We start from the raw sequence: 18973 nt of genomic DNA, 5'->3' as shown, positions 1-18973 counted from the left end.
GCACCAAGCTGGTGATGCCACACGTTGGGTCGGCTCCGCCGGATGGGGGTTGGCTCTCGTCACTCACTGTCCCCTGTGTCTTTTTGCCTCCACAGTCTCTCATCACGTTTGTCAACAAGCACCTCAACAAGCTGAATTTGGAAGTGACGGAGCTAGAAAGCCAGGTGCGGAGTGACTTGTGTTAGAGGAACCTTTGTGTGTGTTTTTAGTCCCCTTTGGTCCCTGGTGGCGCAGTGGTTAGGTGCTCGGCTGCTAAGCGAGAGGTCGGCGGTTCGAGCCCACCAGCCACTCTGCAGGAGGAGGATGTGGCAGTCTGCTTCCGTAAAGATGACAGCTTTGGAAACCTCTGGGGGCAGTTCTACCATGCCCTATGGGGCTGCTATGAGTTGGAATTGACTGGATGGCAACAGGTTTGGTTTTGGTTTTCAGTTTAGTGCTTTCTACCATTTCCCGGGCTGTCCCCGAGAGCCCCCATCTCATCCTCTAGTGAGCCGTGGCGTTTTCTACACGTTTCCCAAAGGAAAGAGCATTCAGGAGGCTTGGTCCCCAGTGGGTTTGTTCCCCAGGTGGACGTGGCGGCAAAGTTGGCCACCTTTTGTTCATCTAACGAGGAATTTCCATCACACAGTCATTGCCGGCTGCACTGGCCTTCTCTCAGACCCTCCCAGGCACCACGTCGTCCCCACCACCGGGCCTTTGCACATGCAGGTCCCTCAGTCTAGAATGTTGTGTCCTCTTCTACTTCTGCTCTCCATTGCAGTCCTTACCCTCAACACTGTGGCCGGCCCCTAGCAAACACCCGATAAATAGCCATCCAAGGAATAAAACCAAAACCAAACCAGTTGCCGTCCAATTGATTCTGGCTCATGGCGACCCCATGTGTGCAGAGTAGACCCGCTCCATAGGGTTTTCCAGGCTGTGACCTTTTGGAAGCAGATTGCCCGACCTTTCTTTCAAAGCACCTCTGGGTGGGTTTGAACCACCAACCTTTTGGTTAGTAGCTGACTGCTTAATGTTTGCACCACCCAGGGATTCCATCCAAAGAACATGTATGAAGTATTTCTCTTGTATCAAGTATATAAAGCTTCCCTTTTCCCCCACACTCAGAGCTAAAGTAGCACAGTGAAAATATGTTTTTGAGCCCCCAGCAAGCATTAAAGACAAAATATAATTTTCCCAGGATTAGCCGGGTGCTTGAATTTGGGGTCTTTTGAGTTCTTGGTACAGGCTCCTCGGATGCACAGCTGATCCTTTTTAAACCCCTGGGTGATAGCTTTTGCTTCTTTCTCTTTCTTTCACTTTTCTCATTTGCTTTTCTAATTAAAAAAGTAATTCAGGTTCATTGTAGAAATGTCTGAAAATGCAGATAAGCAAAACAAACAAAAATCATCCGTAATCCCCCCGCCCAGAGGTGATGGCTGTGAGCATTGTGCTCCAGACATTTTCTCGTGTGTACATAGTTCATCATGGGCAATGACGGGGCTGCCTTTGAAAGCAGAACGGTCCATTTTTAATGTGTGTATTTATGTGTGGAGCCCTGGTGGCTCAGTGGTTAAGAGCTCGACTGCTAACTGAAAGGTTGGCAGTTCAAATCCACCAGGTACTCCTTGGAAACTCTGTGGGGCAGTTCTACTCTGTCCCGTAGGGTCGCTATGAGTCAGAATTGACTGGAGGGCAATGGGTCTGGTCTGGTCCTGTGTTTGCATGCGTTGTTTGCAGACGTGTTATTTTTAGAAGTTTACTAAAGTTGCATGTTTAGCCTCTGATTATTTGCTGTTTGATGTATAAACAGCGTGGAAGTATGCTAAGTGAAAGTTCCCCTTTCACCTTCTCCACCTCCTCCCGCTGCCCCCACACCATCCAGAGGTAACTGACTCAGGTTCACAGTCAGATGTGTACTTTTCCGGATATTTTATGGGTATAAATAACAATGCAGCACACCGTGCAGCTGTTTTATAATGTGCTTTTTCTTACTAAATATATTGTGGGCATCTTTTTTGTGAGCGTGTGTGTGTGTGTTTCTGTCTCACCCGCTGTCTAATGCACCGTCGATCTATCTGTCGGTCCATCGATCTGTCTGTCTCTCCATCTGCCTACTTACCTGTTTTATCACTTTTAACAGCTGCCTTCTATCCAATTATATAGGGGTCCCTGGGTGGCGCAAACAGTTAATGTGCTCGTCTGCTAAACAAAAAGTTGGTGGCCTGAGCCTGCCCAGAGATGCCTCAGAAGAAAGGCCTGGCGATTTGTATCCAAAAAATGAGCCCCTGAAAATCCTATGGAGCACAGCTCTACCCTGACGCACACGGGGCCGCCGGGAGTCGAACACACACCCGGTTGTAAGGCCGCGCTCCCACCATTAAACTAGCCCCTTACTATTGGGCATTCTTCTGCTCCCGTAACGAACGGCACAGGGAGCACGTGGCACACAGCGGTTTGGGCCGGGCCTGTTTATTTCCTCGGGAGAAACGGTTATACATGGAGTTGTTAGAGTAAAGGCAGGACTCACTGTAAAGGCCCGGAAAGGCGTGAGCACCAGGTGTTCTCATCAGCGGTGGGTGAGAACGTCCTTGCCAGCCTCCGCTGACTGTCCTTCCAGCAGGGGCCCCGTCACCGGTATTGACGGCCAGAGATCTTAGACTGGGACTTCAGTGTGCACTGAATTTTATTCACTCAGTGTCTTCTTCTTTTGTTTACTCTTCACACTATATAGAGTCCTTAAACGTATTTTTAACCATGGCCCGCAAGAAAAGATGTCTGGCCACAGCAATGCAGAGAATTTTTTTCTTTTGTTGCAAAGGAATTTGGGTGTTTTTATGAAGATAAAACCAAAACCAAACCTCTTGCTGTCGTGTCGATTCCGACTCATAGCGACCCTACAGACAGAGTAGAACTGCCGCCATAGGGTTTCCAAGGAGTGGCTGGCTGGTGGATTTGAACTGCTGACCTTTCAGTTAGCAGCCAAGCTCTTAACTTCTATGAGTATATTAATCATTAAATCTTGATGCCGTGAGAGTCAGAGAGACAGGTTCAAATGCCTGCTCAGGTGTGTGTGCGTGTGTGTGTGCATGCATGTGTGTGCCTGTGCACATATGTGTGCTCGTGTACGTGTGTGTGTGTGCATGCGTGCCTGAGTGTGTTTCCCTTCTTTTTTTTCATAGGCTGCTTTTTACCAATGAGAAACCCAGGTCCTGATAGACTCTCCAAGGCCCTGAGCATGGCTTTTGGCACCTGCTCCTTCATCTTCTGGTTTGAGGTTCTCAGCCAGAAAGAAAGGAGGGGTTCATGCTTACATGTTAAAATACCTTCCTCCTCCTGAACAGGTACAGAGCATTTGCTGACTCCGTGCACTGCCCAGAAACCTGACCAGGTGTTTCTCTTCAGTTTGCAGATGGCGTGTACCTGGTCCTGCTCATGGGCCTTCTGGAAAACTACTTTGTCCCTCTCCACAACTTCTACTTAACCCCAGACAGCTTTGACCAGAAGGTACGTGGACCACCTCAGTCCTCAGTTGTGGCCCGAGAAATGCGTGTGGAAATACGCAGCCTAGAATATCCCCTGACAGCTCTTTCTGCAGCCTGGCTTCGTTCTTCAAAATGTAACAATTTCACAATAAACGGCATTGCAGTTAGATGTCGCTGGAAGTAAACGAACGAGAAACCCAGCCGCAATGCCCAGCATGACAAGGGGTTGGTTACCCTGCTCCTGTCTGGCTCTTCCCCGTGGGACTCTGGGGTTTTTAATAATTATGGTCCAGCATCAGGAGAGTTGAGAGCCCTTGCCTTTCTCATGCCATATTTACACCATGTCTGGTCGTTCCTGTTGCTCCGAACCTAAATACTATTTTCGGGTGGCCCTGATGCCGGTGTCTTCACTGTTCCCTGCTCTTGAGCAATTGGTTTTTTTCTGTTTTTCTCTATTAAAAACAAGAGGGTCGGTGTTCATTGCCACCTTGTTCACAAAAGCCAAAAGGTGGAAGCAACCCAAGTGCCCATCAGCAGATGAATGGATAAACTAAACGTGGTATACACGTACCGTGGAACGTTGTTCAGCCATAAAGAGAAATGAAAACATTATACTGAGTGAAAGAAGCCAGACATGGAAGGTCATATATTTTGTGATTCCTGTTGTATGAAATACAGTGAAACCTGGAAGAGCCGGAACTCGAGGGAACTGCCTAGCTTTTCCTGGTTTCACAAGTTTTCTCCCTTTGACAGGGTACAGTCTTACCACTTTTCTATCACTCATTTTAGTGGAAAATATTTGAGTTTTCCTCCTCTGACAGGTTTCTGCCTTACACGGGTTACAGCTTTCATAGGTTTTACTGTATCTACAACAGGCAAATGCATGCAGATAGGAAGTAAATTAATGGTTACCAGGGGATAGAATGGGGACCACTGCTGAATGGTTACAGAGTACCGCTGAATGGTCGCGGAGTACCGCTGCCGAATGGTCGCGGAGTACTGGGAGTGACTACCGAATGGTCGCAGAGTACCGCCGAATGGTCACAGAGTGACTGCCGAATGGTTACAGAGTACCGGTGAATGGTTACAGAGTACTGGTGAATGGTTAGAGAGTGACTGCCAAATGGTTACAGAGTGACTGCCGAATGGTTACAGAGTGACTGCTGAATGCTTACAGAGTACTGCCGAATGGTTACAGAGTGACTGCCGAATGGTTACAGAGTACTGGTGAATGGTTACAGAGTGACTGCTGAATGGTACAGAGTACTGCCGAATGGTTACAGAGTGACTGCCGAATGGTTACAGAGTACTGCCGAATGGTTACAGAGTGACTGCCGAATGGTTACAGAGTACTGGTGAATGGTTACAGAGTACTGGTGAATGGTTACAGAGTGACTGCTGAATGGTACAGAGTACTGCCGAATGGTTACAGAGTGACTGCCGAATGGTTACAGAGTACTGGTGAATGGTTACAGAGTACTGGTGAATGGTTACAGAGTGACTGCTGAATGGTACAGAGTACTGCCGAATGGTTACAGAGTGACTGCCGAATGGTTACAGAGTACTGCCGAATGGTTACAGAGTGACTGCTGAATGGTACAGAGTACTGCCGAATGGTTACAGAGTGACTGCCGAATGGTTACAGAGTACTGCCGAATGGTTACAGAGTGACTGCCGAATGGTTACAGAGTACTGGTGAATGGTTACAGAGTACTGGTGAATGGTTACAGAGTGACTGCTGAATGGTACAGAGTACTGCCGAATGGTTACAGAGTGACTGCCGAATGGTTACAGAGTACTGGTGAATGGTTACAGAGTACTGGTGAATGGTTACAGAGTGACTGCTGAATGGTACAGAGTACTGCCGAATGGTTACAGAGTGACTGCCGAATGGTTACAGAGTACTGCCGAATGGTTACAGAGTGACTGCTGAATGCTTACAGAGTACTGGTGAATGGTTACAGAGTACTGCCGAATGGTTACAGAGTGACTGCTGAATGGTACAGAGTACTGGTGAATGGTTACAGAGTACTGGTGAATGGTTACAGAGTGACTGCCGAATGGTACAGAGTACTGCCGAATGGTTACAGAGTGACTGCCGAATGGTTACAGAGTACTGCCGAATGGTTACAGAGTGACTGCTGAATGCTTACAGAGTACTGGTGAATGGTTACAGAGTACTGCCGAATGGTTACAGAGTGACTGCCGAATGGTTACAGAGTACTGGTGAATGGTTACAGAGTACTGGTGAATGGTTACAGAGTGACTGCTGAATGGTACAGAGTACTGCCGAATGGTTACAGAGTGACTGCCGAATGCTTACAGAGTACTGGTGAATGGTTACAGAGTACTGGTGAATGGTTACAGAGTGACTGCTGAATGGTACAGAGTACTGCCGAATGGTTACAGAGTGACTGCCGAATGGTTACAGAGTACTGCCGAATGGTTACAGAGTGACTGCCGAATGGTTACAGAGTACTGCCGAATGGTTACAGAGTGACTGCCGAATGGTTACAGAGTACTGCCGAATGGTTACAGAGTGACTGCCGAATGGTTACAGAGTACTGGTGAATGGTTACAGAGTGACTGCTGAATGGTACAGAGTACTGCCGAATGGTTACAGAGTGACTGCCGAATGGTTACAGAGTACTGGTGAATGGTTACAGAGTGACTGCTGAATGGTACAGAGTACTGCCGAATGGTTACAGAGTGACTGCCGAATGGTTACAGAGTACTGCCGAATGGTTACAGAGTGACTGCCGAATGGTTACAGAGTACTGCCGAATGGTTACAGAGTGACTGCCGAATGGTTACAGAGTACTGGTGAATGGTTACAGAGTACTGCCGAATGGTTACAGAGTGACTGCCGAATGGTTACAGAGTACTGGTGAATGGTTACAGAGTACTGCCGAATGGTTACAGAGTACTGCCGAGTGGTTACAGAGTACTGGTGAATGGTTACAGAGTGACTGCCGAATGGTTACAGAGTGACTGCCGAATGGTTACAGAGTGACTGCTGAATGGGACAGAGTACTACTGAATGGTTACAGGGTGACTGCCGAATGGTTACAGAGTGACTGCTGAATGGTTCCAGAGTGACTGCCAAATGGTTCCAGAGTACTGGTGAATGGTTACAGAGTTTCTGTTTGGTGTGATGAAATGTTTTGGAGACACATGGTAGTAATGTTTGTCCAATGTGGTGAACAAGTTAATGCCACTTAACATGCCTAGAACGGTAAACTCTATGTTAATTGTATTCCCCAATTCCACCACAATAAAATTAAAAAACAACAATAGGACCACAGGAATGCCTGATGCTAATAGGAGGAACTGTGCAGGGAGGAGGGGCTGGTGGAAACTCCTCATATTTCCTACACAACTTTTCTGTAAACCTAAAGCTGGTCTAAAAAAAATAAAGTCAATTAAAAATATAAAGCCTGAGTCCCTGGGTGGTGCACATGGTTACGTGCTCAGCTATTAGCCGAAAGGTTGGCGATTTGAACCCACCCAGAGGTGCCTTGGAAGTAAGGCCTGGCAACCTGCTTTTGAAAGTCACAGCCTTGGAAACCCTGTGGAGCAGCTCTGCTCTGCACACTTGGGGGGGCGCTGTGCGTTGGCCCCGACTCAGTGGTAACTAACAGCAATGGCAAAGGTTGATTGTGAAAAGTACATGAAATTTTGTAGTCTAGCACAGTTCCTGGCACAGAGACCAAATAAATAAATGGTATCTACCCGTTAAAAAGGAACCTTGGACTGGACAATGGGTTGGAGAGAGATGCTGATGAAGAGTGAGCTACTTGTATCGGGTGGACACTTGAGACTGTGTTAGCGTCCTCTGTCTGGAGGGGAGATGGGAGGGTAGAGAGGGTTAGAAACTGGCAAAAGGGTCATGAAAGGAGAGACTGGAGGGAGGGAGCGGGCTGACTCATTAGGGGGAGAGTAAGTGGGAGTATGTAGTAAGGTGTATATAGGCTTATGTGTGACAGACTGACTTGATTTGTAAACTTTCACTTAAAGCACAAAAAAAAAATTATTTAAAAAAAAAAAGGAACCTTGGTGGTGCTGTGGTTAAAGTGATTGACTGCTCACTGAAAGGTCAGCGGTTTGAAACCACCAGTGGCTCTGTGGGAGAAGGATGTGGCAGTCTCTTTCTGTAGAGATTTACAGCCTTGGAAACCTTATAGGGTCTCTATGAGTTGGAATCAACTCGACAGCAGTGGGTTTTTATCCTTAAAAAAGAAAAAAAAAAGCTATATATATAGAGAGAGAGACAGAATGTGACCTGGTAGTACAGTGGCTAAGCACTTGGCTGCTAACCAAAAGGTCCCCGGTTTGAATCCACCAGCTGCTCCTCGGGAGAAAGATGTGGCAGTCTGCTCCTGTAAAGACCACAGCCTTGGAAACTATGGGGCAGTTCTACTCTGTCACATGGGGTCACTCTGAGTCGGAATAGACTCTATGGCAATGGGTTTATATATACGTACATAAAGCAGCTGAAATATTAAAACAACAAATGCTTTAGGGTGTCTTGTTAGATATTTTTGTTCCAGTCCTTTGGATTGTTTTCTTCGGAAAACTCCTCAAATAGGATTGCTTGGGTCCCAGGGCCTCCCACTTAGATTGTGGTGAGCGGGCTCCCCTCTAGTCTGCCTCCGCCCTGTAGCAACTGTTTCTGGTGCCCTGCCTTCAGAACCTTGGCTCACGCCTGTCTGTATTGGTCTGAACTCACAGGCAGCTGACATTTTATTTTCTCAGATTGTCAGACCAGGAAGTCAGGGAGGCAGACCATGTAAGCCGGTGGCGGCAGACGGAGAAACAGCCGGACCGTGGGGCCAGGATTTATCCATCTGCTCACTCCTGGCACCTCACAGCCTGGCTGCTCCTGTCTTGTCTGTTGAGAGGGAATCAGGACAGATTAGAAAGGTCTTGGCAAGTTTGAGACCGTGCTGGACTGAGAGAGAGAGAGAGAGAGAGAGAGAGGAGAGAGAAGGAGCAAGAGGGGGCAGACGGAGTGTGCAGACTGGGCAGAACTTGGTCATGAAATGCGCCACTTAAAATGGCTAAAACAGCAAATGATCTGTTAAATATATTTTACCTGCTGTTCTGGACATAGAAGACGGATAATTTGGTGAAGAGGTTCGTGCACTTCCAGGCTCTGGGATGACTGATAATTGCAGAAGCCTGTCTTTAGAGAGATTTTTCCTTTGTTCATGCTAAGAACAGGCTGGCGGGCGTAGTGCATGGAGCCCTGAGGTCTGGAGCTGGGCTTCTATCAGAGCAAAGGCACACAAATGGCAAAGGCCGCATGGCCCCGGCCGGCTGTCTTCCTTTTGAGGCAAGGATGAAAGTCTTTGTCAGCTGCTGCCCTAGCCTGGGAGGTAGCAAAGACACCTGAATCATCGGCCATTGCTTCTGAATAGGTAGCCTGAAGGGAAGCTATTTTAGGGACTGCACTGTCCGTCCCAACAGCACACTGTTCACCCCACTGATGCTCCTGAAAGGGTGTCACAGCAGCAGCTGAGCTCTCTCTTCAGAGTGAGGAGATTCTGGTGGCTTCTTTTCCTTTTTAAATAGACACGAGAAAACATACACCCGTTGAACAGTTGTAATGTGGCGGTGGTCCCTAACTTCACAAGAGGGGAGGAGAATCACCATCAGCGTCAGCCCCACACTCATTCCTGTGAGGCGGAGGTCAGACATACCGCTTCTCTCCAACCTTTTCATCAAATTCCAACACCAGCCGTCCTCCCCACGGCACTCTCCACCTCTCTGCTGGGTCTGAGACTTCATTGCAGTGGCCACACAGAACTCACAGGCCACACTCACACTATGGGGTTTATTAGAGAAGTAACAGGTACAGTTGAGGAGACGGGATACCATTGGAAGTGACAGGATACAACTCAAGAGACAAGATACAGTCCGTCAATCAGGACAGCGCCAACCAAGATAGCTGTCAGTGGAGGCAGGCCTCACTCTCGGCCTCTGCCCCCAGCCCTCGTTCTTGGCCTCAGCCTAGCCTGGGTAAGTGTTATAGCTCTGTTGCTCCACTGGTAAGTGCCTGGAGGCAGCCGGCTCTTCCGGAAAGCCTCCTGCCCAAAGGCACTTAGCTCTCTCGCTCTGGGGGCTGGTGAGCCCACAGCAGCCACCTGCTGGTCCCGTGCCGTGCTGTTTCCTACCACTACTGTCTCTCACAGACTCTTGCCATCGTCAGTGTTACAGCTCTGTCTGTCTCCTGGGTCTAGGAGGATCTTAACACAGGGACCCCAGGGCTAAAGGATGCCTTCCACTCCTGGCTCTTCTTGATGGTAGTGAGGTTTCCCTCAGCCTTTGTGGGATTGGCTCTTTTAAGCCTAGCAAGGTGGCAGAACTGACCAATCCCCTAGGTAGACCACAGCCACTTGGTTTGCATAGTAATTGACCAATCCCTGCAAGTGTTTTACATATCTTATTTGCATAGTGGACTAACCAATCCCTTTGCAAGATTGTGGCCTAGCAAATCATCTTAGCAGAACTACAAACCCAGGGTGAGAAGGGCCATATATAGAGAAACCCATTGGCCTGGAGCAATTTTTACATGTACAGTTCATTGACAATGATTGCATTCTTCACATCGTGTCTCCATTCTCCGTATCTCTGCCCGTATTGTTTCACCACCATAAACTTTAAGACGCAAAGAGTTTAAGTTTAGAGTTACTGTTGTCATTTCAATCTCATATAGGTAATTCTTTAAAATAGGGTACAGTCCTATACATACATTCTTTATTTATTGAGCTAAATTGTTGTTTAGTTTAATGATGCCTCCCTGGAATCGGAAACCCTGGTGGCGTAGTGGTTAAGTGCTATGGCTGCTAAACCAAAAGGTTGGCAGTTCAAATCCTCCAGGCGCTCCTTGGAAACTCTATGGGGCAGTTCTACTCTGTCCTGTAGGGTCGCTATGAGTCGGAATCGACTCGATGGTACTGGTTTTTTTTTTCCCCCCAGGATCGTTTTAACTCAAGATTCAAAAGTTGTTTTCTAGGCAACTTTTGATTTGGGGGTCCCTCCAGTCTCAACGTATCCAATAAGTCTGGTTCCCAATAAGAATTTGAAGTTCCATTCCTCGGTTCTCCTCCTTTTGATCAAGAACCATCCATTGGGTCCCAGATTGAAAATGTTCAGTAAGGGTAGACAGCCACCATCCATTCCTTCTGGTCTTACAGCCAGAAAGATAGTACTTCGTGGAGGCGATTAGACTTGCAAACTTTTTCCTTCTTGATTCCTGGATCTCCTTCTTCCTCTGTTGCTCCAGGCAGTTAGAGACCAATCATTGTATATTGGATGGCCTCTTGAAAACTGAACTGGGAGGAAAAGCAGAAACTCTTAAAATAATATTGGGCAAATTGACTAGAAAGGCTCATATAACCATCTGGTGGTTTCTTATCTCACCTGGTTTGTCCCAGCCCCTGGATTATCTTTGCCTCTTGTCTTAGGCTGGGTTCTCTGGAGGGACAAAACCAGTGAAGTGTGTACATATATACATAAAGAGAGAGAGAGATTTATTTCAAGGAAATGGCTCACACAGTTGTGGAGGCTGGCAAGTCCCAAATCCATGGGCTGGGCAGGAGGCTTCTCCTGACCCACATGGTTGCAGGGGCTGAAGAATCCCAAAATCTGCAGGTCAGATAGTAGGCTATTGGCTCACATCCCAAGAACCTGAGGTCAGAGGATGGTGAGTCAGATGCAGGATCGAAAGAGGGCGAGAGGGGCCACACACCCAGGGAAACTCCACTTTCAACTGGCTATTCACAATGGGATCACAAAATGGAGGGTGGTTCCGTAGTATCTGCCAAGCTACCGAGAGTTATGGGCTAGACAAGTTGACACATAGCCTTGACCATCGTACCCCACCTCCTGAAGCAGCTACTGGGAAGTCGTTCCTAAGCCACAAGTACCTGACAGGCAGGCAGCTTCAGCCACTTGTAGAATGGAGCCCAGTTCAGGCTGGCCCCACAGCCCAGCTCTTAGTCTTTACAGAGGTGGGGCTGGTGCCAGGTGATCATTTATCAGAATCATCTGTGGGCCTGAGACCCCCTGAAGGGCCTTTACTCTGGCACTGGGCATCTTTGCAATGGCTCTGCATTTTCTGGAGGAGGAAATGGACGTTCAACAGGAAAAACTGGAGATGCATCATCAACTGCCATCCCTGGGTGGTACTGACGTTATTAACTGCTGTCCAGTTGGGCACGGGAGCCCCGCACACGGCAGAGCCCACGGCAGCCCCACACAGCACCCCACACACTGCAGAGTCCACGGCAGCCCCACACAGCACCCCACACACTGCAGAGTCCACGGCGGCCCCACACGGCACCCCACACACTGCAGAGTCCACGGCAGCCCCACACGGCACCCCACACACTGCAGAGTCCACGGCAGCCCCACACGGCACCCCACACACTGCAGAGTCCACGGCAGCCCCACACGGCACCCCACACACTGCAGAGTCCACGGCAGCCCCACACGGCACCCCACACACTGCAGAGTCCACGGCAGCCCCACACGGCACCCCACACACTGCAGAGTCCACGGCAGCCCCACACGGCACCCCACACACTGCAGAGTCCACGGCAGCCCCACGCACAATGGAACGAAATACTGCCCAGTCCTGCACCGTCCCCGTGCTCAGTTGCAGATCAGACTTTTGGGATCCATAGGGTTTTCATTGGCTAATTTTGGGTTTGGGGTAATTTTTAGAAGTAGATTACCAGGCCTTTCTTTCTAGTCTTAGTCTGAAAGCTCCTCTGAAACCCGTTCATAAACCAAAAACTAAACGCATTGCCGTCGAGTCAATTCTGACTCATAGCGACCCTATAGGACAGAGTAGAACTGCCCCATAGGGTTTCCAAGGAGCCGCTGGTGGATTCGAACTGCTGGCCTTTCGGCTAGCAGCTGAGCTCCTAACCACTGAGCCACCAAGGCACCATTCATTATCACAGCCACGTGCAAACCTCCACTGACAGATGGGTGGTGGCTGCGCAGGACGCGCACTGGCTGGGCCTCGAACCCAGGTGTCCTGTACGGAAGGTGAGAATTCTACCCCTGACCACCAGTCCCTGAGGATGGCAATGGCTTGTTTTTTAAGAAGTGAGAATGGACAGTCCAGGCCCCGTAGGTCACTGCAGGCAAACGCACTATCTCAGGTGCACCGTTTGGGTTTTATCCTGTGCGGAGCGGGCTCTGCCCTCAGTCCCTCGTGAGCATTGATAATCTTTCTGCAGAGTCCTTGTCTCTGTGGCGGGGGGACTCGAAGGTTATTCCTACAAGAAAATACCAGTGGGGGCTTTGCAGTTTCAAGGTATCTTAGTTACCTGGTGCTGTCGTAACAGAAATACCCCGGGTGGGTGGCTTTAAAGAAGAGGAATTTTTTGTGTCACAGTTCTGTACACTAAAAGTCCCAATCAGGGCCTTGGCCATGCGGACTCCTTCTGTGGGTCTCTCTCCCGGTTTCTGGTGCCTGCTGACAATCCTCGGCATTCCTTTGCTTGTAGACGACCCGCTCGTGGTGTCTGTTTTCCCCCCTGTGTGTGTTTCTGTGTCCATTCTTACTCTTTTTATAGCTGAGAAGGGATTGGGTTCAGGACCCACCCACCCTACTCCAGTATGCCTTCTCTAACATAATAAGAGAACACCCCTATTTCCAAACAGCGTCCTATTTACAAGCACAGAGGTTAAGGTTTCGACACATATCTTGAGGGGACACAATTCAATCCATAACACAAGGTGCCTTCCACTCTGACACCTCCTCTGATTCCCTCAGCTTTCCCAGAGGAGGAAACATCTCAGGAAGGCTGAGAGAAGAGCCCAGGGTCTGACAGGCAGCAGGGCAGAGCCGGAGAGCCAACTCCTGGTCCGGAACCTTCTGTTCTTTCTCCACTTGGCCAGGTTTTCTAAAATTCCTTGAATTGCAGAGAATACGGACATTAGGGATTCCTGCCACGTGGGTGGCTCGCAGCCGGGGTGCAGGGCTCTGGGGCACCCTCTGTGCCTGGCTCCCATCCACCTCAGGGGTCTCCCAGTCTCCTGTCAGGTCTCATAGGAGCTGCCTGCTGTTCTGGTTGCCTCAGAGGAAGCGGCTCAGCTGGACCATAAAGGTTGTTTGGGGCAAAAGTATGTTCCTGAGAGATAACAAGCAGAGAATGGTGGCAATTTCTTTCGGGCAGCTTCCTGAGCCTGGAAGAAAGCCGAAGGAAAATCTTCCGTCAAAACCAATTACGGCTGAGCCGAGTAGCTGCAGGCACGGGCTCGGAGGAAACATTCCCCCTTAGACGGTTCTCCCTGGGGGCAGGGGTGGGCTCAGCAGGTGACCAGGCTCGAGGTCCCCAGGCAGTTCCTGGAGCCGGCCCTCCCCAGTGAGCAGTGGCCTGGCCTCGTCCCTCTGAGCAGGGAGCACGGGCTTTCCTTAGCTAATTACCCTCTGTGCTTAGGGAGAGGGCTCTTCAGACCTCAAGAGGCCCGGAAGAGGCTCTTGGAGAGCTTCCCAAATTGGCACTCATTAGTTATACATCGGGAAAGAATCTTCCAAGCCTGACTTTTTTCTTCCTGTTTCTCTCCTTGCTGTCATGGCGTCTCCATCTTGATTCAAAACCTGTTGAGTGCGTGTGTGTGTGCGTGTGTGTGTGCGTGCGTGTGTGTGTGTGTATGTGTGTGTGTGAGAATTATATTATTTTAATAAACCCAAAAAACCCCATTGCTGTCGAGATGACTCCGACTCATAGTGAGCTATAGGACAGAGTAGAACTGCCCCATAGAATTTCCAAGGAGCACCTGGTGGATTTGAACTGCCGGCGTTTCTGGTTAGCAGCCGTAGCTCTTAACCACTACGCCACCAGGGTGGTCTGTTAAAGGCCAGGAGTAAGTGCCTGTGACTGGTGGGGGCAGGACAGGATGTTTTTGGAGGAAGGGCATAGTTTTTTTTTTTTTTTTTTGACTCTTTTTTAGTGTGGTAAAGTATGTGTACCATGAAATCTGCCGTTTTAGCCACTCGTAAGTGTAGGGCTCAGTGATATCCATTACATTCACCGTGTTCTGTAACCATCACCACCAACTGTTCCCATAAATTTTTATCACCCCGACAGTCACTCAATACCCACTGAGCAACGCCTCCCTCTCCCCGCCCGTCCCCCCACCTCTGGTGACCTCTGAGCCTTCTGTGTCTGTCACACTTCATGTAAATGGAGCTGGACCATGTTCCTCCTTTGGAGGGCACAGATTTTGAATCCAGACGTAGGAGGGTTTGAATCCTGGCTCCTTCTCCTCACCCTTTGTGCTTTCTCAGTATAGACATCTTAACCTGACTCAGCCTCAGCTCTCTCCTCTGAAAAGTGGAGGTAAGCCCCACCTGGGGAGAGGAAACCCTGGTGGTATAGTGGTTAAGAACTAAGGCTGCTAGACCAAAAGGCTGGCAGTTTGAATCCACCAGGCGCTCCTTGGAAACTCTATGGGGCAGTTCTACTCTGTCCTATAGGGTTGTTGTGACTCGGAATTGATTCGATGGCAACAGGTCTGGGTTTTTTTTTGCAGGGGGGTAGGGAGCGAGGGTTGTGCTGAAAGCACCCTTCACATGGTGGCCACCTGACACCCTAGTCTAGCCCAACTTCGTTTTGTCTAGAGATGGACTGCCCTCTCACTCACACCCCTTCCCTTATGTGATCCTCCCGCTCAGCCCCTTCCCCACACCCCACACTAGCCCCCAAGCCGCTCCTTGCACTGCAGGTTGGCACACCACCCCCCAAGCCGCTCCTTGCACTGCAGGTTGGCACACTGCCCCCCAAGCTGCCTCTTGCACTGCCGGTTGGCACGCTGACATTGGACCAGGTATTTCCACTGCTTTTTCCCAGTATGCCTCCCCAACAGCCTGGAAGCTTCCAAGAACCTGGCCCTGGGTGCAAATCCCCTACCCCCCACTGGCCAAGCTGGAACCGGCTCTCAGTAGGTGCCCAGCTGATGGTGCGGCCTGCCCCATGCTGTCACCCGCTGTACCCTGGAAGCTTCCCCACCCCGCCTCAACTTGTTTTTTGGTGTTAATTATTAAACTACATTGCAAGTAAAATTGTTATCCATATTTCTGACTCATTTACACCGAAATCCTCAAAATACTAGTGTTTAAAGGATATTTGATTTCCAAGAGCCCTGAAGTTGTTTCCAACTTTGAAGCACAGCATTTTCCCCCTTTTTTGGTGGCCCTTTCCTGCCCCTTTCGGCACTGGCTTGAGACAAGCAGGTGCGGAGGTGATGGGGTTGGTCACCTGCCTCCTGTGATGCCGGCGGACTCCAGGTGCACTGAAGCAGGCATTTCTTAACCTCTCCAGCGGCCTTTAGCAGAGTTGGCCCTTCAGGCACCCTTGATGGCTTAGTTGTTCTAAGCCCTTTAATTTTAGGGATGAACCATGTGGGGGTTGGGGACATGTCCACCTTTTCCTGGCATTTTATATGTCACGGGTCAGGACCAGGGTCCTGCAGGTTGAAACTTCCAGGCACTGTCCGGCTGACTTCATTCCTCCAGGGCCACGGTGCCTGCCCAGGGCCAAGACCACCCCTGCCCTTGGGAGCACTGTGTCCTACAGAGGACATAGCTGTGCTGATGGCCCAGCGAGTCCATCCCATCCACGCTCAGCACTTTAAGACCCTTACAGACAGAGTGTCCACTCTGTTCTGGGGACAGTGCCCATGGCTGATACCTGTGGGAAGTGACTCGTCCTCTCTGAGCCCCAGTTTTCCACCTGTAAAATGGTGTCATTGTCATCTTCTCACCATGTGGCTGTGCCCTGGAAAGTGACTGGTCCTCTCTGAGCCTCAGTTTCCCATCTGTAAAATGGGGCCACTGTCACTTCCTCGCCATCTGGCTGTGTCCAGGGCCTGGGGCTGAGCAGGCACTTGGGAGCCTCGAACCCTTGAGAACAGACTTTGCCCCTTCACTGTTGCATCTTTGCAGCCCCTGGTCATCAGTGGAGAAGTGAGACCATCTAGAAACTGTGTGGTCTCATTGACGTCTCCCTGCCCACCGGTGCCCAGTCTGGTGCTCTCAGGGCCCTTATGGACACAGTGATTCTAAAGCTGTTTTCCCCACCTCCCAGGGGAGCAGTGGGTGTGGTGGGGCGGGGTGGGCCGCAGAGCTTCCAGCACCGGCACTAACTCTCACTCCCCGGGCAGGTCCACAACGTGGCGTTCGCCTTTGAGCTGATGCTGGAGGGGGGACTCAAGAAACCCAAGGCTCGCCCTGAAGGTAATGCCTTCCTGACCTGGGTCCCCTGGGAGAGCAGGGGTGGAGGGGAGAAAAAGCAGACCTTTGAAGTGGCTGACAGCCCGCTGTGCTTGGCCAGAAGCAAAGACCAGGCTTTGCTGACCTCCAGCCCTCATCCCGGAGGCCAGGGGCCCGTGCCAGCAGCACTGACGGTGCCGGTTTGCTAATAACCACTTGACTTTGAAGAGGTGGCCTCTACCCTCAGATCTTGGGATTTAAGTGCCTCTCCAGTTGGTGGCTCTAGCTGGAGACGCTGTTTCATGCCTTGAAAATGTATTAAAGGCTTAGTGAGATTTAATGAGTGTTGGGGTGGACTCCCCCTGGCGCCCATGTGCAGGGCCATTTCAAGAGCAGGAACTCAACAGGTCACACCCGTGTCGAGAGGCCCCTTCTACATACCTTAAAATAGATGCCAGGTCCTGATATAAATTCCAGATTGGACTAAGGGACATCACTGTCCCCATCCCAGGCATTCGTCCTTGGGGGTGTGGTGGCAAGTGCTGGGGCCCTCACAGCAGCCTGTGTGTCTCTGGATGGTGCTGTCCAGCGCATCCTGGACATGCAGTGGGCATTAGAGCCTGGAGGTCAGAGTCAAGTGTTGTTAGTTGACCCCTGACTCATGGCAACCCCTTGCACAGCAGAACGAGATGCTACCTGGTCCTGCACCATCCCCACTCTTGGTTGTGGGTCAGACCACTGTGATCTATAGGGTTTTTGTTGGTGATTTTCAGAAGTAAATCACCAGGCCTTTCTTCCTAGTCTTAGTCTGGAAGCTCTGCTGAAACCTGCTCAGCATCATAGCAGCACACAAGCCTCCAAGGACAGATGGTGGTGGCTACGCATGAAGTGCATTGGCCGGGAATTGAACCTGGGTCTCCCACATGGAAGGCAAATACTCTAACACTGAACCACCAGTGCCTCCCCCTACCCCTGGTTTCAAGAGAGCCAGCAGTAACTGGGGAGGACAGCCAGGGCCTGTGCAGGGAGTCAGCTGCCCCTGCTGACTAGCGAAGTGCTGGCCCCAGAGGTGGACAGGCCTTGCGGGCATTCGGGCGCGTTCACTTCCGGCCAACCAGGAGAAAGGACGCCAGGGCCCATGAATTTCTCTGCTTCCTCCCACAGATGTGGTGAACCTGGACCTCAAGTCCACGTTGAGGGTCCTGTACAACCTGTTCACCAAGTACAAGAACATGGAGTGACGGCAGAGACGTTGCAGGGACAGTTTCCGGCAAGAAGAGGATGTCTGTGCCCCGTGCTTCCCACGGAGGTGCCTGTGGCTTCCCACTGCCCTTCTCACTGGTTGTCCCTTACTCCTTGCCATGTGTCTTCTCAGTGGGGAGGAGCCTTTGAACACGGAGGGTTTTAAGAAGTGGTGCCTTTGTGTTTGCGATATCGTATCACCTCGTTCCCTGATACTTTGTCCGTTGTTGTCTGCTTTGATTAAAAAAAAAAAAAAAAAGCCCAAACCCAAACCTCCCAGCGCACTGGAGGGAGTGCATCCTGAATTCTGTTCGGTGGAGCTATTAGAGACCATAGGTGTCCTGCCTGAAACATGCCACAAAGCTTGGCAGGAACTGCTGGCTCTGTGGACTCGGGGTGACTGTTTCGGGGAAATCCCCTGGCCTGCAGTATCCTCAGAATGAGGTCTTTTTAGTGACATGGGCTTTGCAGTTTTGAAAACTTCACTCACAAGTCTCAGAAGCTTCAACAGCAACACGAATGTCCACCCCAGGCTCCCATCACTTCTTGACCACTCAGGGCTGTTTTTATGTAGCTTTTGCACAAACACCCAAGATCCCGGATGACCCAGCTGCCAGGGTCCACAGGAAGACCACGCTGCCGAGGGCATCTCTTTATTTCTTGCTGTGGCCGAGGGGGCTGAGTGCGGAGCCGTCTCTAAAGGGGCTGTTTGGTTTCCTGTTGGTGGTTGCTGTCAAGTCGATTCTGACTCGTGTGCGCAGAGTAGAGCCACTCTTAGGGTTTTCAAGGCTGTGACCTTTCCAAAGTGCTTTGCCAGGCCTGTCTTCTGATGCATCTCTGGGTGGGTTCAAACCACCAAACTTTCAGATCCTAATCAAGCACTTAAGCCTTTGCCCCACCCAGGGATTCCCTTAAAAGTGCTGTTTGAGATGGCTTGGGTCTGATGGCCTCCTTCATCTCAAAGGCCCTGTTTGGGAGTGGCTGCATCTTTAGAAACTTTTTTAAAATGGAAGGAGGCGTCTTAGTTTCTTAG

At 50.3% G+C, this 18973-nt stretch overlaps 1 protein-coding gene across 3 annotated transcripts in view; it reads left to right on the top strand.

The window, feature by feature from the left end:
• The window catches only part of PARVB (parvin beta), a 164779-nt gene extending 146670 nt beyond the window's left edge, over positions 1-18109 (top strand). For all 3 annotated transcript variants that reach the window (XM_064283396.1, XM_064283398.1, XM_064283399.1), the window contains exons 10-13: positions 96-164; positions 3385-3486; positions 16650-16722; positions 17863-18109. In XM_064283396.1, coding sequence (XP_064139466.1) covers positions 96-164; positions 3385-3486; positions 16650-16722; positions 17863-17939 — 321 coding nt within the window. In that variant the 3' untranslated portion in view covers positions 17940-18109. The remainder of the gene's footprint in view (positions 1-95; positions 165-3384; positions 3487-16649; positions 16723-17862) is intronic.
• The last annotated feature ends 864 nt before the right edge of the window (positions 18110-18973 follow it).

This window comes from Loxodonta africana, chromosome 4 (assembly GCF_030014295.1).
Source record: "Loxodonta africana isolate mLoxAfr1 chromosome 4, mLoxAfr1.hap2, whole genome shotgun sequence".
Classification (NCBI taxonomy): domain Eukaryota; kingdom Metazoa; phylum Chordata; class Mammalia; order Proboscidea; family Elephantidae; genus Loxodonta; species Loxodonta africana.
Note: the sequence above shows the minus strand (reverse complement) of the source record. Positions and strands in the feature narration are given on the sequence as shown.